Raw genomic sequence first — 21,120 nt, forward strand, 5'->3', positions numbered from 1 at the left:
GGCACACAGCACTGTCAAAAGCACACAGCATACTACACATCACGGAGGGACCTGCAATTTTGGGGGGAGAATGACTGTGAGAAGGTCAATTCTGGTTACTTTTTGAAAGGACTTTCTACTCATAAGTGAAAAATAAAATATCATTCTCCCTCCAGAAATGACCCCAATATAACAGATTGGTCCATATTGTCAGGCAGGTGTGCTATTTAGTTGGGCCGTGACGATACCAGTATCGCGACACTCGTTAGTATCATGGTAAGGAAACAAATCACAAAGAAGATTTAACTTCTTAAGGAAAACAGCCCTAATGTTGGAAACAAACGTTCCATCAATTTATTTTCCATGATACAGATCACAATATTTTACATGCAGCAGGTTTTTAAAGGACCAAAGAGTTAGATCTGATTCCTGTTTTTCATTTTTGCCATGGAAAAGATATCACGATACTGGTATCGTCCCAGTCCTACTATTTATCAATGAGCATTGTCACATGATGTAGCCCACGTGATGCAGCATAGCGGATAGAAATAAATAGTCTGAGGGTTACCCATCTGCATTTACCCTATTGCGTCACAGCCTAATGTTTAAACTTTAGAGTTTATCTTGCTGCTAGTTATAGCAACACATTGACAACTTGAATATCCCCCAAAAATTTTCCACTGACACTCAGCCAACCAAGGATCATGTACTGTGAATATAATGTCGGCCTACCCAGGGGCCCTGACCTCCACTAACTTGAAGGGGTGCCACTAATTTGAAGGGGTGTCCACATTCTTTTGTATATAATCTATGTATTTGGGGTAAGGTGACTAGACATCAGGATATATGAATATCAGAGTAACAGCAGCATATATAATGATTGTATGGGTGTGTGTAGAGTCATTATAAATGTATGTGTGTAAGCATATTATATGTGTCTAAGCAAATGTTGGTCGTGTGTTTGAGTGTCAATGTGTAGGCCCATGTGAGTGTGCATATAGACAGTGCAAAAATAAGAAAGTCTGTGTAGCTATTTTGTTAGCTACAGTATTTAGCAGTATTATGGAGTGGGGATTGAAACTGTTCAGGAGTCTGTTGGTGTCAGACTTGATGCACCAGGACCGTTTGTCGTGCAGAAGCAGAGAGAACAGTGTATCGCTTGGGTGGTTGGAGTAGTTAACAATTTTCCGGGCCTTCCTTTCACACTGCCTGATAGAGGTCATGGATGGCAGGGAGCTCGGTCCCAGTGATGTACTGGGCTGTCTGCACAACCCTCTGTAGCGCCTTGCGGTCGAGGGCGGTGCTATTGCCATACCAAGCAGTGATACAGCCAGTCAAGATGCTCTCAATGGTACAGCTGTAGAACCTTTTGAGCCTATATTCTTAGCCTATTATAAAATATGTGTGTTGACTGTGATCAGGTGTGTCTTGTCTGTTTAATGAACAAAATACCTATTGATTTCAGCCATACAGTGCATTCGGGAAGTATTCAGACCTTGACTTTTTCCACATTGTTACATTAGTCTTATTCTAAAATTGATGAGGAAAAAAAGTCATTTAATCAATCTACACACAATACCCCACAATGACAAAGCAAAAAACTTTAATCAAAAATAAAAAACACACACCTTATTTACATAAGTATTCCTCTGCTATGAGACTCGAAATTGAACTCCGGTGCATCCTGCTTCCATTGATCATCCTTGAGATGTTTCAACAACTTGATTGGACTCTGCCTGTGGTAAATGAAATGTATTGCATATGATCTGGAAAGCCACACACCTGTCTATATAAGGTCCCACAGTTGTCAGAGCAAAATCCAAGCCATGATGTCAAAGAAATTGTCCGTAGAGCTCCGATAGGATTGTGTAGAGGCACAGATCTGAGGAAGGGTACCAAAACATTTCTGCAGCATTCAAGGTCCCCAAGAACAGTGGCCTCCATCATTCTTATCATTCTTTAAATAGAATAAGTTTGGAACCGCCAAGACTCTCCCTAGAGCTGGCCAAACTGAGCAATCGGGGGAGAAGGGCCTTTGTCAGGGAGGTGACCAACAACCTGATGGTCACTCTGACAGAGCTCCAGAGTTCCTCTGTGGAGATGGGAGAACCTTCCAGAAGGACAACCATCTCTGAAGCCACTCCTCAGTAAAAAGCACAACAACCCGCTTGGAGTTTGGCAAAGGGGACCTAAAGGACTCTCGGATCATAAGAAACAAGATTATCTGGTCTGATGAAACCAAGATTGAACTGTTTGGCCTGAATGCCAAGCATCACGTCTGGAGGAAATCTGACACCATCCCTATGATGAAGCATGGTGGTGGCATCATCATGCTGTCGGGATGTTTTTCAGCAACAATGACTGGGAGACAAGTCAGGAGATGTTACTGCACTGTTGGATCTAGAAGCACAAGCATTTTGCTACACTCACATTAACATCTGCTAACCATGTGTATGTGACCAATACAATTTGATTTGAGGATCGAGGGAAAGATGAACGGAGCAAAGTATAGAGAGATCCTTGATGAAAACCTGCTCCAGAGCACTCAGGGCCTCAGACTGGGGCGAAGGTACACCTTCTAAGAGGACAATGAACCTAAGCACACAGCCAAGACAACATAGGAATGGCTTTGGGACAAGTCTCAATGTCCTTGAGTAGCCCAGCCAAAGCCCAGATTTGAACTTGATCGAACATCTCTGGATAGACCTGAAAATAACTGTGCAGCGATGCTCCCCATCCAACCTGACAGAGCTTGAGAGGATCTGCAGAGTAGAATGGGAGAAACTCCCCAAATACAGGTGTGCCAAGCTTGTAGCGTTGAACCCAAGAATACTCTAAGCTGTAATCGCTGCCAAAATTGCTTCATCAAAGTACTGAGTAAAGGGTCTGAATACTTATGTAAAAAAAATGTTCTTCCATTTTTATACATTTGCAAACATTTCTAAAAACCAGTTTTTGCTTTGTAATTATGGGATATTATGTGTAGATTGAGGGGGGAATTCAATTTTAGAATAAGGCAGTAACGTAACAAAATGTGCACGGGCATCTGCACGGGAGATAAACCAGGCTTATCCAGGCCAAGAATATGGTACAAATGGGACCGTGTGAATTGGGCTCTAAAAAACATCCCCTGATAATATTGTAAAGTCTGTCTGTAAAAGGTATCCGTGTGACTGTGTGAGTGCCAGCCAGGGCGTGCTCAGTTTCACTCCCTGGTGTCCATATTCCTGCGACTGGGAGCGTTATGAAGCCGTAATTGGCAGTGAGTGATGTTGAGTCTTAATGGAAGTGCTGTAGTTCTCAGCCAGCTGTCTGGAGACACAATGGCTTCTCCTCCCTGACTGACAGGCTGAGTGACAGTCTGAGTGACAGGCTTACAAATCTGCCCTCAGCCAATAGCAGGGCAGTGGACCGGACTGACAGACAGGTGAGCTAATCCTCACCCAGGCATTTGGAAGATGGGAGAGCAGAAGTTGTCAGTTGGCTTCAGTTCAATCACATCACTGTCTTTTCTTCTGGTTCTTCATCTAGACTTCTGGAGTCATTCTGTATGGGATCATGGTGGGATGTTAGAAACAGTTATTATGGTATTTATTCTCTGTCAAGTGTGTTGTGAAATGCACTACATTTAATCTTGAATAGATTTTGGGTAGAATCATACGTGTGGAATTAACTCCCCTGGATGTGCCCAAAACATGGCATCATATCTGAAGATGACTGGATATGTTTAAACCTTGGAACATATTTTGCCATATTTGTAGGGTACTCCTGTAGCTGTTCACCTCATTTAACCCGTCTGTCAATCAAGATGACAGGCATACTGTGTGTGTGATCGCAGGCTGAGACAAATTGATTAAGATAAGGATTGGTCATGCATGTGTGATTGCTGTTGTTATTTTTGCGGCGTCTGTGTGACGTCAGCTCAGGTGTTTGTCTCCCTGCCTGTCACTCATTATCTTCATTAGGCTTTTTTAAATGCTAAATGTGTAAATGTCCAGATTTTTGTGGTGTTTCTTTCCATGTAAACATGTCACTGTCTCACTTTATCCCCATCAATCCCTAGCTTCCTCTGGTGGGCTAAGTGGAGTTTCTGCTATTTAGTTTTTACACCCATTCTGCTGTTCCAGAGAGGGAACTTCATGAAGTGGTCTGGGATTGGGTGTGAGAGTATCACTAGGGCCGGGATTGGGTGTGAGAGTATCACTTTTGAAAAGCTCTCTCCCACACTAGGGCTGGGATTGGGTATGAGAGTATCACTTTTGAAAAGCTCTCTCCCACACTAGGGCCGGAGATTGGGTATGAGAGTATCACTAGGGCTGGGATTGGGTATGAGAGTATCACTAGGGCTGGGATTGGGTATGAGAGTATCACTAGGGCCGGGATTGGGTATGAGAGTATCACTTTTGAAAAGCTCTCTCCCACACTAGGGCCGGGATTGAGTATGAGAGTATCACTTTTGAAAAGCTCTCTCCCACACTAGGGCTGGGAGTGGGTATGAGAGTATCACTTCTGAAAAGCTCTCTCCCACACTAGGGCTGGGACGATACCAGTATTGCGTCAAGGAAACAAAACACTAAGTGGATTGAACTTCTTTAGGAAAACAGCCCTAATGTTGGAAACAACCATCATTATGTTGTCATCCAGAGTCACATTGATTGATTTTCAAGCTATAGCACACAATATTTTACACACAGCAGGTTTTCATTTTCACTATTGAAAGAATATTGCGAGACTTGGTATCATCCTGGCCCTATCCCGTACCTCAGGTCCTATCTCCTTCCTTAACCCTCATCTCCAACCCTGGTTTCACCCCTAGCCCTGGGTTCTGCTACCTTGGCTATTACCCGCCCCAGTACCTGAAACATTTGCTCTTCGAGTTGGTTCTCTGCTATCTTCAAGCCTCTGGCACATCAAACAGTAAGTGCTCTAAGGGACCAGGTATTTGAGAGGAAGGTTTGACCAAGTGCCTGAAAAGAGTGGCAAAGCATACATGTGCGTCCCAATCAAGGCAGGCACAGTCTTATGCTCGAAGTGTATTTGATAGTATTCAGTAGTATTGGAAAGAAAACAAATACTATTGGAACCCAGGTCTGATGTGGGCCCTTACATGCAATAGCATCCCCCTCTGCACGAGAGAGAGTGGTGGAAGGACCCTTGGTCCTCATCATGAAGGAAGTGATCAATGTCAGAGGCTCTCCTCTGCTTTAAGTGGGATGAGTTGGGATGGACAGACAGGATTTATCTCCTCTCTCTCGGGAGTTAATTTCCTGTTACTTTTTCTCACAGGAAACAATTAATTGCAGTACACAAGGGCATGATAAGTTTGTGGTTGTGTCTTACAGAGAGAGTTAATCAACCGTTTTGTTAATTCTGTAGCCCTGGCCGTTCCACAAATTAATTTACAAGTTCCACCTTTAAAAAAAACAGACATCATTGTCTTGTCTTCTCGTTTTCTGAAAGCCTGATCTTTCTTTCTTGTCTTTTTTTTTGGTTCTGGGCTTCTCCCTGTCTCTCCACTAGCTCCAGCAGGCTAGATTCTCTGCTTCCTGTTCTGTTTGAAACCCCTGTGTGACGGGTCCAGATTGATATGGAGCCTGTTCAGCTGAGCGATGTCAATTAGCCCCTAGTGCAGGAGCTCCTCTATTCATTAACTTAAGCCGGGCTACTCTGAAACAAAATGCCTCTCTCTTATTAAGCACCAAGCACACACCGCCGAGGCTAATACGTCTTTACGTGCTATTAGGAGCAGGCCGAACCGAAAGCCTGTCAGCTTTTTTCCCCTTCCCTTTCTTCCCCCACCATCACGCAGAGTAGCGTAGATTGCCATTTATTGAAAGCTGTAATGGGCAACAGGGCTCTGCCCTGCCTGGCAAGCCTTTACTAGCACTGTGAAACATTAAAAGTGGGGAATTTATTAGAGGGCCTTTTTAACGAATGAATCCTGCTCTCGTCATGCTGATAAAAGCCTATCTAATTTCTGTGTATAAGTATAATGAGAGAGAGATTCCCTCTGGTGCTGATAGAAAAACAACACAACCCCTCCATACTCGATCTGGAAACATGACTACCTACTCATCCAGTACATAGACTGTAGGCTCTCACTCCGGCACTTACAGATGTACTGATATATCCATGGAGGCATGAGAAGACTTAGACTAGGGAGGGTATGTTACTGGAAACGTTCAAACTTTACCAGTAATCTACCAGAATTGTGTTATCTTTCAATGATTTAATATAATCTATCACAAGACATCTAGTGGCATTGTTAGATGCTTTTTAAATACATTTTCTCTTGAACCATATGGCCTAGCTACTAGAAACTCATGAACAATACGGACACAGATTTGACAAATGTATACTAAATATCAATCATTGTTTAAAAGGTTATTCAAGTATAAATGACCAAAGTTACGTTAGATTGCCATAGCTTTTCTGTTATTTACCAAAATGACTGAAGATTCTTGTAACTTTGTCAAATTTCCGGTAGCTTTGCAACCCTATCAGACACATCCTGTCCCCCGAGGAACTGCTAATCAGGACCACACTCCTCCTTAAGGATTCTAAGAAGGCTTGACTTACATTAAGAGAGATGGTTATTCCCAAAGGGGAGCACTGAATTGCGGGTGCAATAATTGAATAACATACATTTGTAAATGTATTTTGCAACGCTCGCGCTCGCGCACGCGAAGCGAGCGGTGTAGTCCGCCTGTTAGCCTGTCTTCTTCATAGACGTTGACATGATTGTGTACTGGTGGACAGGGTTATCTGTCTATTCTGTTGTCATAGAAAGGGAGTGGCGGAGGGACTCGGGGTGCGTGTGCTGGGGTGTGATGGTTGAAATCACTGTTCTGTCCTCATGTCCTGACTAGGTGTCTCTCCTCACACCTTCATGTGTCCAAACCTCCCAAGAGGAGTGTAGGCTAGTTGGAGGAGTGTAGTAAGCCCGGTAGAGTTCTAGGATTTAGCACAAAGACACTTGTCAATGAAGTGAGGGTTTCCACCCTCCTCCTCCTGTTTTGTCCCCACACTCGTTGGTGTCTCTGCCTCACCCTTCAGAGTGAGGGACGTGGGTCCTGTGTTCTGGACTGTGGCAGGAGGACACGAGACGGAGCAGGGAGTGCTATCCATAATTAATCTGTCCTGATTGCATTTCCTCATCCAGTTTTGATTTCCTCCTCAGTGTGTGTGTGTGTGTGTGTGTGTGTGTGTGTGTGTGTGTGCTCAGACTTGCAAAGCAGGTGTGGGGATGAGAGAGAGTCAGAGAGAGAGTGGGGGGTGGAAAGAGCACAGATGGTGGACAGAGGCTTGTTAAAGCCTTATCTCTGATGTGAAAGGAGAGGCCTTGGGGAGTGGCAGCATACATCTCATCTAGATCCACTTATCTCTCAGGTTGTCCCTGTGTGTGTGTGAGAGTCCGTGTGTGTGAGAGTCCGTGTGTGTGTGTGAGAGTCCGTGTGTGTGTGTGAGAGTCCGTGTGTGTGTGTGAGAGTCCGTCTGTGTGTGTGAGAGTCCGTGTGTGTGTGTGTGAGTCTGTGTGTGTGTGTGTGAGAGTCTGTGTGTGTGTGTGTGAGAGAGTCCTGTGTGGGTGTGTGAGAGAGTCCTGTGTGGGTGTGTGTGAGAGTCCGTGTGTGTGTGTGTGTGAGAGTCCGTGTGTGTGTGTGTGTGTGTGAGAGTCCGTGTGTGTGTGTGTGAGAGTCCGTGTGTGTGTGTGTGTGAGAGTCCGTGTGTGTGAGAGAGTCCGTGTGTGTGAGAGAGTCCGTGTGTGTGAGAGAGTCCGTGCGTGTGAGAGAGTCCGTGCGTGTGAGAGAGTCCGTGCGTGTGAGAGAGTCCGTGCGTGTGAGAGAGTCCGTGCGTGTGAGAGAGTCCGTGCGTGTGAGAGAGTCCGTGCGTGTGTGTGTGAGAGAGATTCCGTGTGTGTGAGAGTCTGTGTGTGTGTGTGTGTGTGTGTGTGTGAGAGAGAGTCCGTGCGTGTGTGTGAGAGAGTCCGTGCGTGTGTGAGAGAAAGTCTGTGTGTGTGTGTGTGTGTGAGAGAGTCCGTGTGTGTGTGAGAGAAAGTCTGTGTGTGTGTGAGAGAAAGTCTGTGTGTGTGTGTGTGAGAGAGTCAGTGTGTGTGTGTGTGAGAGAGATTCCGTGTGTGTGAGAGTCTGTGTGTGTGTGTGAGAGAGAGTCCGTGTGTGTGTGTGAGTGAGTCCGTGTATGAGTGAGTCCGTGTGTGAGTGAGTCCGTGTGTGAGTTAGTCCGTGTGTCGGTGCGTGTGAGTCCGTCCATCCGTGCGAGTTCGTCCTTCCACCCGTGCGTGTCCGTTTGAGTGAGTGAGTCCGTCCATGTGAGTGCAAGTGAGTGTGTCCGTCCGTGCGTTTGCGAGTCAGTGTGTCCGTGCGAGTGAGTGTCCCTGTGCAAGTGAGTGAGTGCGTCCGTCCGTGCTTGTCCTTGTGTGCGCGTGAGTGAGTCCGTGCGTGTGAGAGAGTCCGTGCGTGTGAGAGAGTCCGTGCGTGTGAGAGAGTCCGTGCGTGTGAGAGAGTCCGTGCGTGTGAGAGAGTCCGTGCGTGTGAGAGAGTCCGTGCGTGTGAGAGAGTCCGTGCGTGTGAGAGAGTCCGTGCGTGTGAGAGAGTCCGTGCGTGTGTGTGTGAGAGAGTCCGTGCGTGTGTGTGAGAGAGTCCGTGCGTGTGTGTGAGAGAGTCCGTGCATGTGTGAGAGAGTCCGTGCGTGTGTGTGAGAGAGTCCGTGCGTGTGTGTGAGAGAGTCCGTGCGTGTGTGTGAGAGAGTCCGTGCGTGTGTGTGAGAGAGTCCGTGTGTGTGTGAGAGAAAGTCTGTGTGTGTGTGAGAGAAAGTCTGTGTGTGTGTGTGTGAGAGAGTCCGTGTGTGTGTGAGAGAAAGTCTGTGTGTGTGTGAGAGAAAGTCTGTGTGTGTGTGTGTGAGAGAGTCAGTGTGTGTGTGTGTGAGAGAGATTCCGTGTGTGTGAGAGTCTGTGTGTGTGTGTGTGTGTGTGTGTGAGAGAGAGTCCGTGTGTGTGTGTGAGTGAGTCCGTGTATGAGTGAGTCCGTGTGTGAGTGAGTCCGTGTGTGAGTTAGTCCGTGTGTCGGTGCGTGTGAGTCCGTCCATCCGTGCGAGTTCGTCCTTCCACCCGTGCGTGTCCGTTTGAGTGAGTGAGTCCGTCCGTGCGTTTGCGAGTCAGTGTGTCCGTGCGAGTGAGTGTCCCTGTGCGAGTGAGTGAGTGCGTCCGTCCGTGCTTGTCCTTGTGTGCGCGTGAGTGAGTCCGTGCATCCCTGACTGAGTGAGTGTGTGAGAGAGTCGGTGCGAGTGAGTGTCCCCGTGCGAGTGAGTGTCCCCGTGCGAGTGAGTGAGTCCGTCCGTCCGTGCGAGGTGAGTGAGTGAGTCCGTTCTACTGGCGTCCTGTGGGGAAATTAATGGGCCTCCTGTTTGCTGCATCTGCATCTCACTCTGTCAAACTCCACAGTACAGCTTGTGTGTGTGTTTGGCCAGGTCATTCAGGGCTGTGTGTGTGGGCTTGGAGCTGATAAGCTGTTTACTAAAACTAGCAATTAAAAGTTGATCAAGCTGTCAATTCAAATGGAATGAAATGGAACTGAAAAGTAATTAAAAGCATAGTGTGCAAACAACAACTTTCTTTGAGCTCCCCATTACCACACACACGACATCATTTAATTAGTTTAGCAGTTCTCACCCTGACCTATACAGTCAATATATGCTTACACGTATACAGTAACCACACACCTTTGCACAGGTGATAGTCCATGTTTACATTTTTAGGTGAGCAGGTACAGTGCATTTGGAAAGTATTCAGACCCCTTTTTCCACATTTTGTTACATTACAGCCTTAGTCTAAAATTAATTAAATTGACTTTTTTCCTCATCAATCTACACACACTACCCCATAATGACAAAGCAAAAACAGGTTTTTAGATTTTTTTGCAAATGTATAAAAAACAAAATATCAATACCTTATTTACATCAAGTATTCAGACTCTTTGCTATTGAGTTCAGCTGCATCCTGTTTCTATTGATCATCCTTGAAATGATTCTACAACTTGTTTGAAGTCCACCAGTGATAAATTCAATTGATTGGACATGATTTGGAAAGGCACACACCTGTCTATATAAGGTCCCACAGTTGACAGTGCATGTCAGAGAAAAAAACAAGCCATGAGGTCGAATAAATTATCCGTAGAGCTCTGAGACAGAATTGTGTCGAGGCACAGATCTGGGGAAGGGTACCAAAAATATTCTGAAGCATTGAAGGTCTACAAGAACACAGTGGCCACCATCATTCTTATATGGAAGAAGTTTTGGAACCACCAAGACTCTTCCTAGATCTGGCCGCCCAGCCAAACTGAGCGATCGGGAGAGAAGGCGGCAGGTAGCCTAGTGGTTAGAGCGTTGGACTAGTAACCGAAGGAAAAATGAACGGAGCAAAGTACAGAGATCCTTGATGAAAACCTTCTCCAGAGCGCTCAAGACCTCAGACTGGGGGCGAAGGTTCACCTTCCAACAGGACTATGACCCTAAGCACAATGTCCTTGAGTGGCCCAGCCAGAGCCCGGACTTGAACCCAATCGAACATCTCTGTGCAGCGATGCTCGCCATCCAATCTGACAGAGCTTAAGAGGATCTGCAGAAGATAATAGGAGAAACTCCCCAAATACAGGTGTGCCAAGCTTGTGGAATTTCTGGGGGGGGGGGGGGGGGATGATTTAATCAATTTTAGAATAGGTCTGTGAAGTAACAAAATGTGGAAAAGTCAAGATGTCTGAATACTTTCCAAATTTTTATTTCACCTTTATTTAACCAGGTAGGCTAGTTGAGAACAAGTTCTCATTTGCAACTGCGACCTGGCCAAGATAAAGCATAGCAGTATGAGCAGACAACACAGAGTTACACATGGAGTAAACAATTAACAAGTCAATAACACAGTAGAACACAAAGGGGGAGTCTATATACAATGTGTGCAAAAGGCATGAGGTAGGCGAATAATTACAATTTTGCAGATTAACACTGGAGTGATAAATGATCAGATGGTCATGTACAGGTAGAGATATTGGTGTGCAAAAGAGCAGAAAAGTAAATAAATAAAAACAGTATGGGGATGAGGTAGGTGAAAATGGGTGGGCTATTTACCAATTGACTATGTACAGCTGCAGCGATCGGTTAGCTGCTCAGATAGCTGATGTTTGAAGTTGGTGAGGGAGATAAAAGTCTCCAACTTCAGCGATTTTTGCAATTCGTTCCAGTCACAGGCAGCAGAGTACTGGAACGAAAGGCGGCCAAATGAGGTGTTGGCTTTAGGGATGATCAGTGAGATACACGTGCTGGAGCACGTGCTACGGGTGGGTGTTGCCATCGTGACCAGTGAGCTGAGATAAGGCGGAGCTTTACCTAGCATGGACTTGTAGATGACCTGGAGCCAGTGGGTCTGGCGACGAATATGTAGCGAGGGCCAGCCGACTAGAGCATACAAGTCGCAGTGGTGGGTGATATAAGGTGCTTTAGTGACAAAACGGATGGCACTGTGATAGACTGCATCCAGTTTGCTGAGTAGAGTGTTGGACTGCACTGTGTTAAACTAGGACAGGGAGGCAATTGGACAGAGACTGCTTGGTAGGTGTTTTAGATTTAGCTGTAGAATCATTTACTGGGATCTTTGAGTGTCTAATTAGTGAGTTTAGAGTGGCTGGTGGATTGGTTCTGTATTGCCAGTTTATTCCCAATCAGCCTGGTTGGCACATTTGGCCGTAGGCTGTGCTAGCACTCTAATAATGAGCCTGCTTGCTTCCATCGCACTCACTACACAGTACGGACTGGGAAATATATATATATATATATATATATATATATATATATACAGTGCCTTGCGAAAGTATCCGGCCCCCTTGAACTTTGCGACCTTTTGCCACATTTCAGGCTTCAAACATAAAGATATAAAACTGTCTTTTTTTTTTTGTGAAGAATCAACAACAAGTGGGACACAATCATGAAGTGGAACGACATTTATTGGATATTTCAAGCTTTTTTAACAAATCAAAAACTGAAAAATTGGGCGTGCAAAATTATTCAGCCCCTTTACTTTCAGTGCAACAAACTCTCTCCAGAAGTTCAGTGAGGATCTCTGAATGATCCAATTTTGACCTAATAGACTAATGATGATAAATACAATCCACCTGTGTGTAATCAAGTCTCCGTATGAATGCACCTGCACTGTGATAGTCTCAGAGGTCTGTTAAAAGCGCACAGAGCATCATGAAGAACAAGGAACACACCAGGCAGTTCCGAGATACTGTTGTGAAGAAGTTTAAAGCCGGATTTGGATACAAAAAGATTTCCCAAGCTTTAAACATCCCAAGGAGCACTGTGCAAGCGATAATATTGAAATGGAAGGAGTATCAGACCACTGCAAATCTACCAAGACCTGGCCGTCCCTATAAACTTTCAGCTCATACAAGGAGAAGACTGATCAGAGATGCAGCCAAGAGGCCCATGATCACTCTGGATGAACTGCAGAGATCTACAGCTGAGGTGGGAGACTCTGTCCATAGGACAACAATCAGTCGTATATTGCACAAATCTGGCCTTTATGGAAGAGTGGCAAGAAGAAAGCCATTTCTTAAAGATATCCATAAAAAGTGTTGTTTAAAGTTTGCCACAAGCCACCTGGGAGACACACCAAACATGTGGAAGAAGGTGCTCTGGTCAGATGAAACCAAAATTGAACTTTTCGGCAACAATGCAAAACGTTATGTTTGGCGTAAAAGCAACACAGCTGAACACACCATCCCCACTGTCAAACATGGTGGTGGCAGCATCATGGTTTGGGCCTGCTTTTCTTCAGCAGGGACAGGGAAGATGGTTAAAATTGATGGGAAGATGGATGGAGCCAAATACAGGACCATTCTGGAAGAAAACCTGATGGAGTCTGCAAAAGACCTGAGACTGGGACGGAGATTTGTCTTCCAACAAGACAATGATCCAAAACATAAAGCAAAATCTACAATGGAATGGTTCAAAAATAAACATATCCAGGTGTTAGAATGGCCAAGTCAAAGTCCAGACCTGAATCCAATCGAGAATCTGTGGAAAGAACTGAAAACTGGTGTTCACAAATGCTCTCCATCCAACCTCACTGAGCTCGAGCTGTTTTGCAAGGAGGAATGGGAAAAATTTTCAGTCTCTCGATGTGCAAAACTGATAGAGACACACACCAAGCGACTTACAGCTGTAATCGCAGCAAAAGGTGGCGCTACAAAGTATTAACTTAAGGGGGCTGAATAATTTTGCACGCCCAATTTTTCAGTTTTTGATTTGTTAAAAAAGTTTGAAATATCCAATAAATGTCCTTCCACTTCATGATTGTGTCCCACTTGTTGTTGATTCTTCACAAAAAAATACAGTTTTATATCTTTATGTTTGAAGCCTGAAATGTGGCAAAAGGTCGCAAAGTTCAAGGGGGCCGAATACTTTCGCAAGGCACTGTATATACATATATACCTACACACACATACACACACACACACACACACACACAGAGAGAGAGACTACACTGTATGAACCGAGAGTGGGACACACAGACAGTACTGATTGGGAAACACACACACAGAGATGTTCTGGGCCTGTATGGGTTCGATACTCCCACAAAATCTGTGGCGAGCGGTCACGTTCCATCCAGCTTTCTCACTTTAACAGTGTTCACGGTATTGTCCTCTACATCTGGAACTAACAATGTTTTTAGTCAGGGGGTTAGGCACATGGGTGTATCAGAATGTAAAGTGATGTTTTTGGTTGGAATTAGTCAGTTGTACATGATGATGATGAATAGGTGGCGACGAAGCTAGAATGAGGCTGTCGTATCTAGGACATTTTTTAGATGGTCCCTTCAAATGGAATTTTGGTATAAAAAAAAATCCAAAACGTATTTGTGGTCAAAGTGACCAGAGGTTTGGGAAAGAAGGGCTTTCTTCTGCTCCCAGCCCCCTCTGGACCTTTCCCATTCCTCCATTCACATCAGCACCACCTGATTGACATCCTGGGGAGAACCCTTTGGTACCTGCATGGGTCTGTCTTTTTGGGGGAGTAGGGCTGGGACATTCCAGTAACTTCCCCCAAATTCACAGGTTTTCCAGAAATCCCAGTTGGAGGATTCCAAGAATATTCCAACCACGCTTTCTGGAAAACCTGGGGATTTTGGGAAAGTTACTAGGATTTTTCAACCCCAGAGGTGAGAAAAACAGGAATCTGAGATTGGTTCTGGAGGTGTGTTCTCTTTTTGAATGCCTGGGGGATTAAGTGTGTTTAGGACTTGTCATCGTAATTGAGTTGGAATCTTGCCTGGTGATGTCAAATGGATTTTGTTACTCAAAGTTTGGCCTTTAGCTCATAGAAACAATGTGATAATCCCAGTATGCACACTGATGGACTGATCACAGGCCTGTTCATAAACTCAGTCACAGGAAATAACTCCAAACTGAGGCCAGTTGATAAAACAACCATGTAGAATATTCTTCTCTTAAACGTGAGTTGTGGTGTCTACTGTTGGTAGTTTCTCTTAGATGTGGTTAACTGTAGGCCGTCATTGTAAATAAGAATTTGTTCTTCACTGACTTGCCTAGTTAAATAAAGGTTAAATAAAAACATTTAAACTGTTAGCTGTATTTGTGGCGTTTCACCTATTGCTGAAGATGTATAACCATGCTGGTGTTTGTTGCTTGGAGACAGCGATTTTTAATGAAATGAATGTTATGTTAACAGCTGCATATGGTAGTATCTCAAGTAGCCTACAGTAACGTTACCTCTTCAGTGAGTTACTGCTGCTTGGACCCCGGAGACGACTCCTGGCAGGGACAGCTGCATCTCCTATTGGAAGATTTACAGTGCATACATCTGATTAACAATGAAGCCAGCCAGAGACGTTTTAAGAAATGAAGAAGAAAATACATAAACAAAGCACTGATGATTTTCAAGAAGATTATTAAAGGATGGCAACATCATATTTACAACATGTATGCATTAGCTCAAGGTGAATATTGGGGCAGGCATACATTTGCATGAATTAGCATGTTTAAGGAGTTCGGGACGCTGGCTCCTCGTTATCTACAGACAAAGTCGATAAATCAAAACAAAAGGGGGTCTAGCCACTTAAAGTGAACGTGTTTGCCACAGCGACACATTGTGCGTGTTTGAGTCCTGGCAATTGTGTGTGTGTGCTTGCGTGTGTGTGCAGGAGCCGTGCGGAAGAGGGTGAAACTGTGCCGCTCCTAATTCAGAAATGCATATTTATAAATTGGTTGGTGCTCTCAGGACTTGGCCTTGGGGGAAATAATTGGTTCGACAGGAGGACGCTCCACTCGCCAGGGAGAGAGGATGAGAGGAAATCAGCCCTAGAGTCATTTAGACTAGAGAGAAAGAATGAGTACAAAACAACACACTGCACTAATATCCATTCCTTTACTCGCTTACTTTAAAGATATGTCAAGATGGTGTGTATAGTATTGTCTTTCTCTCTCTGCCTCTCTTTGTATTTCTCTCTCTGGCTGTCTCTCTCTCTCTGAATGAATGAACATAAATATAAATGCAACAATTTAATAATTTTATAGTTTTATTTTATAGACTTATAGTTAATTGAAGGAAATCGATCAATTGAAATAAATACATTAGGCCCTAATCAATGGATTTCACATGATTGGGGAAGGGCTCAGCGATGGGTGGGCCTGGCTCCCCAGTGGGTATGCTCTTCCAGGCCCACCCATCGCTGCGCCAATCAGAATTAGAGCGAGAGAGGGCTAGCCAACTAGCTATCAGTCAGAGGCTCCTGCTACTCCACCGTTCGTTCTTTCGCCCAGTGCCATGTTGAAACCACAATCATCCTTCAGCCTTCCACCGGCTTAAGTGGACTCTAATAAAGTTGCTCTTTGATGCATTAATAATTTAACCACCTCCTGCCTTCATAAGAGTTGGGTTGTCAGGGCCTCGGAGCTGACTCCTGCCTTCATAAGAGTTGGGTTGTCAGGGCCTCGGAGCTGACTCCTGCCTTCATAAGAGTTGGGTTGTCAGGGCCTCGGAGCTGACTCCTGCCTTCATAAGAGTTGGGTTGTCAGGGCCTCGGAGCTGACTCCTGCCTTCATCAGAGTTGGGTTGTCGGGGCCTCGGAGCTGACTCCTGCCGTCATCAGAGTTGGGTTGTCAGGGCCTCGGAGCTGACTCCTGCCTTCATCAGAGTTGGGTTGTCAGGGCCTCGGAGCTGACTCCTGCCTTCATCAGAGTTGGGTTGTCAGGGCCTCGGAGCTGACTCCTGCCTTCATCAGAGTTGGGTTGTCGGGGCCTCGGGGCTGACTCCTGCCTTCATCAGAGTTGGGATGGGTTGTCAGGGCCTCGGGGCTGACTCCTGCCTTCATCAGAGTTGGGTTGTCAGGGCCTCGGAGCTGACTCCTGCCTTCATCAGAGTTGGGTTGTCAGGGCCTCCGAGCTGACTCCTGCCTTCATCAGAGTTGGGTTGTCAGGGCCTCGGGGCTGACTCCTGCCTTCATCAGAGTTGGGATAGGTTGTCAGGGCCTCGGGGCTGACTCCTGCCTTCATCAGAGTTGGGATAGGTTGTCAGGGCCTCCGAGCTGACTCCTGCCTTCATCAGAGTTGGGTTGTCAGGGCCTCGGAGCTGACTCCTGCCTTCATCAGAGTTGGGTTGTCAGGGCCTCGGAGCTGACTCCTGCCTTCATCAGAGTTGGGTTGTCAGGGCCTCGGAGCTGACTCCTGCCTTCATCAGAGTTGGGTTGTCAGGGCCTCGGGGCTGACTCCTGCCTTCATCAGAGTTGGGATGGGTTGTCAGGGCCTCGGGGCTGACTCCTGCCTTCATCAGAGTTGGGATAGGTTGTCAGGGCCTCCGAGCTGACTCCTGCCTTCATCAGAGTTGGGATGGGTTGTCAGGGCAGGCTGACTCCTGCCTCTTCTCTCGTCTTTGGCCCCAGTCCCTGGATGACACGCAGCACTCAAATTCTTTATTTTTCTGAGTGTCAGAGCGAAACTGGGAGGAAGAGTAGAGTGATGACATATTTTTAATGAATCCTTAAATAAATTATATTGCTGTCTAAGCTCAAGACATCCCAATCCACTCCGAGAGAGAGACTGAGTGAGAGAGAAAGAGTTGAGAGAGAGAGCATGAAGTAAAAGAAGGCTATAAAGTGAGTGAGAGGGAGATTGATGGACAGATGGGGACAGAGCACACACCTGCAGTTCTGTGTCTCTTTCCCTAGGAGTGAGGGTGGCCGGAGCAGTTAACTGCCCACTCTGACGGCTGAATGTCTGTGTGTGTCCGAGTAGTGGGCGGTCGACTGGTCACGGATGCTGTCTTTCAGAAGGGCCATTTCTCTCCTTATCAACGTCGGTCGCCGGATGATTGAGGCCTGTCTGTCACCCACGCTCTGTTACCATGGAGAAGTCAAGCGAGAAGTCAAGTGGTGGGCAGGTTGATTGACATCTGTTCCCACCACTCAGGATTTAACCTCTCTCCTACTGGCAGTCAAACGCCTCCCCCTTCCCACACCTTGTCTGCAGCCACCCACTAGCCAACAGTAAATCATCCCCCATATAGCAGGGATCATCAACTAGATTCAGCCTCTGGGTGATTTTTTTTCTTGAGCCCGGGAAATAATTGCAAATCATTTGTAGACTGAAAATTGACCACAAGAAGCCCAAACAGATATAATGTTTGACTAAAAGAATCATTTCAGCCCTTTGCTTTCATTTATATACGATCAAGTGTCTATTGGGAATACTTGAACAGATTTCTTTAATTTAAAATCACTTAGAGCTCATTTCCTGGTGTTTTTAGTCTTTTGTGTCCAACAAATAAAATTCCCCCAAAAATGCTAAATTAAAAAATTAATACTTTTATTTTTTTGCTCAGAAGACTGCCAGTTGGGAAACCTGCCCTATAATATGAGGGAAGTGGTCTGGCAATCAGTGGTAGATAGGTGTGTGTGTGCGTGCGTGCGGCGGAGTGGTTTGTCAGTGTTCTCAATGTTCTTTCCACTATGTTACTCATCTAAAACCATAAAAATGTTCTGGTGACCCCCTCAATAAGGCCAACCAATGTTTGTCTTTACCCCGACCCCTAAACCAGTCAGCTGTGACCATCCCTCCCGTCTGCTCTGTCCTGACGTGTGTGTTAGACTTGTATCATCATGATCCCATGTCTGTCTTTGTAATGACTCCCATAATTACTCTGTGATTTGAACCTTTTCTTATTATCTTCCTCCCTCTCACTCTCTGTTGCACCCTCTCTCGCTCTCTCGCTGTCGTTCTCTGTTGCACTCTTGGTCTCTTTCTGTGTCTGTCTCTCTCTCTCGCTCTCTCTCTTTCATTCCCCCCAGATTGGTCAGTTGGTGTTTAAGGGGATGCAGCGTCTGAACAGGATCCAGTCCATAGTGTTTGAGACAGCCTACAACACCAATGAGAACCTGCTCATCTGTGCCCCCACCGGAGCCGGCAAGACCAACATCGCCATGCTGACAGTCCTCCATGAGATCAGACAGCACCTCCAACCTGGAGGTGTCATCAAGAAGGATGAGTTCAAGGTACCACTCAGCTGTGTGTGTGTGAGCAAGACATACAAACATACAGTAGAACACATTTATTATTGGTTGTCCTTATAAAGCCACGCCCCCCACACACATACACACACATGTTCTAATACACACACATTCTAACACCACACACCCGATGCAAGCCAGCGACGATAGCCACCTTTTCATACATTTCCATTAAACTTTCTTAATCTAAGTGGCCTGTTTCATATTTTTCAATAAATAGTGATTTATGCTAGTTGCCAGGGAACAAGTGATACTCTGCTGTACACTCATTTATCATGACTGTGACCTTTCACTTCCTCTCACTTTCTTTCTCTCCTTCTCCCCCCACTCTCCCTTTTCTCTCTTTATATATTTATCTCCCTCCCTCTTTCTCTCTCTCCTCTCCTACTCGCTCCCTCCCTTCCCTCCATCTCTCTCTCCCTCCCTCTGTAGATAGTGTATGTAGCTCCTATGAAGGCCCTGGCAGCAGAGATGACGAACTACTTCAGTAAGCGGTTGGAGCCACTGGGCATTGCTGTCAAAGAGCTCACTGGAGACATGCAGCTAACCAAAGGGGAGATCCTGCGTACACAGGTACTGTACAAACACACATGGGTGCGCAAGCACACACACAGTTTCTGCGTAGGCTTTCCCTATGCTCCATTGGTCCAGAGTGGAGTTGTGTTCTGCCTCACGACTGTTCGCTAGCGCCTCCCAGTGGTTGGCTCTCAGCTCAGCTCGGCTCTCTGGATTGCAGTAGCTCCGTACCCTCTTCACACTGAGCACGTTTACATGCGCTAATAATTCGATATTAAACGGATTATGACAGTAGATCGGTTATGGCAATAGTCATGTAAGCACTTTACTCTGCTTATTTTAATCGGTGTAAGGTCAAAATCATAGTAAGCATACACCGATTAAAACACCTGGTGTTCTGAGCAATCCTTTGAATTATTAGGACATGTAAATAAATAAAAAAACACCTTAAATAAAGTTATAGCACTGTATTTCAAAATGATTTTGCAAGAGTGATGTTACTGTTTTTTTTGGCAAGAGTAGAAACAAAAAGTCTGGGTTATTAAAAACGTGTTAATTAATAAGAAGGGACAAGAAGCGTCTTAAGGTGAGCTACTGAGTGGCTAGGACAGGCAAGCCCCATACTATTGTGAAGGACTTAATTCTTCCTGCTGCCACGGTTATGGCTGGGACAATTTGGCATGGATTGTAGCTTGTGTATCCCATCAGTTATATCTGTTTTTATAGGCATTTATTTCTGTACACTCAGCACGCGTGTGTAGAGGGAGCAGTCGCAACGCAATTGAGTGAGTGAGACACGGAGGGGAATGGGAATTTAGGGAGAACTGTTTGATGCTTGGCGTGGTTTCTTTTTTGTTGTGCCCCACAAATGCTCATGTTCAAATGGAAAACTAGAGGCAAAGCAAATTAAAGTTGTCTTTAAAATAAAACTTAGACCACATACACTGAACAAAAGTATAAACGCAATATGATTTTAATGAGTTGCAGTTCAAATAAGGAAATCAGTCAATTGAAATAAATGCATTAATCCATTATCTATGGATTTCGCATGACTGGGAATACACGTGACTCGTTTCAGGAAACTAGGAGTATGTCGCAGTCAATACCATTTGAATATAAACTTTTTTTTTAATCAAAATTAGTTTTTTGACAGAAATGCCTTCCGAAATGTGGACTTTCATCTTCCTTAATATCAAACGTGCATATTTTATTTATTTTATTTTCTATTTATTTATTTATTTCACCTTATTTAAACCAAGTTGAGAACAAGTTCTCATTTACAATTGCGACCTGGCCAAGATATAGCAAAGTAGTTCGACAAATACAACAACACAGAGTTACACTTGGAGTAAAACAAACATACAGTCAATAATACAGTAGCAAATTAAATAAATACAGTAGGGAAAGAGGTAGTTGTTTGGGCTAAATTATAGATGGGCTATGTACAGGTGCAGTAATCTGTGAGCTGCTCTGACAGCTGGTGTTTAAAGCTAGTGAGGGAGATAAGTGTTTCCAGTTTCAGAGATTTTTGTAGTTCGTTCCAATCATTGGCAGCAGAGAACTGGAAGGAGAGGCGGCCAAAGGAAGAATTAGTTTTGGGGGTGACCAGCGAGATATACCTGCTGGAGCGCGTGCTACAGGTGGGTGCTGCTATGGTGACCAGCCAGCTGAGATAAGGGTGGACTTTACCTAGCAGGATCTTGTAGATGACCTGGAGCCGAGTATGAAGCGAGGGCCAGCCAACGAGAGCGTACAGGTCGCAGTGGTGGGTAGTATATGGGGCTTTTGTGACAAAATGGATGGCACTGTGATAGACTGCATCCAATTTATTGAGTAGGGTATTGGAGGCTATTTTGTAAATGACATCGCCGAAGTCGAGGATCGGTAGGATGGTCAGTTTTACAAGGGTATGTTTGGCAGCATGAGTGAAGGATGCTTTGTTGCGAAATAGGAAGCCAATTCTAGATTTAACTTTGGATTGGAAATGTTTGATGTGAGTCTGGAAGGACAGTCTAACCACACACCTAGGTATTTGT

At 45.2% G+C, this 21,120-nt stretch overlaps 1 protein-coding gene across 2 annotated transcripts in view; it reads left to right on the forward strand.

The window, feature by feature from the left end:
* LOC110539034 (activating signal cointegrator 1 complex subunit 3) overlaps positions 1-21,120 on the forward strand; it is a 142,391-nt gene that overhangs the window by 28,799 nt on the left and 92,472 nt on the right. For both annotated transcript variants that reach the window (XM_090193702.1, XM_090193693.1), the window contains exons 10-11: positions 18,350-18,553; positions 19,001-19,141. In XM_090193702.1, the coding sequence (XP_090049828.1) occupies positions 18,350-18,553; positions 19,001-19,141 (345 nt within the window). The remainder of the gene's footprint in view (positions 1-18,349; positions 18,554-19,000; positions 19,142-21,120) is intronic.

Source organism: Oncorhynchus mykiss, chromosome 2, assembly GCF_057628025.1.
Source record: "Oncorhynchus mykiss isolate SJ-2025 chromosome 2, ASM5762802v1, whole genome shotgun sequence".
In the NCBI taxonomy this organism is placed as follows: domain Eukaryota; kingdom Metazoa; phylum Chordata; class Actinopteri; order Salmoniformes; family Salmonidae; genus Oncorhynchus; species Oncorhynchus mykiss.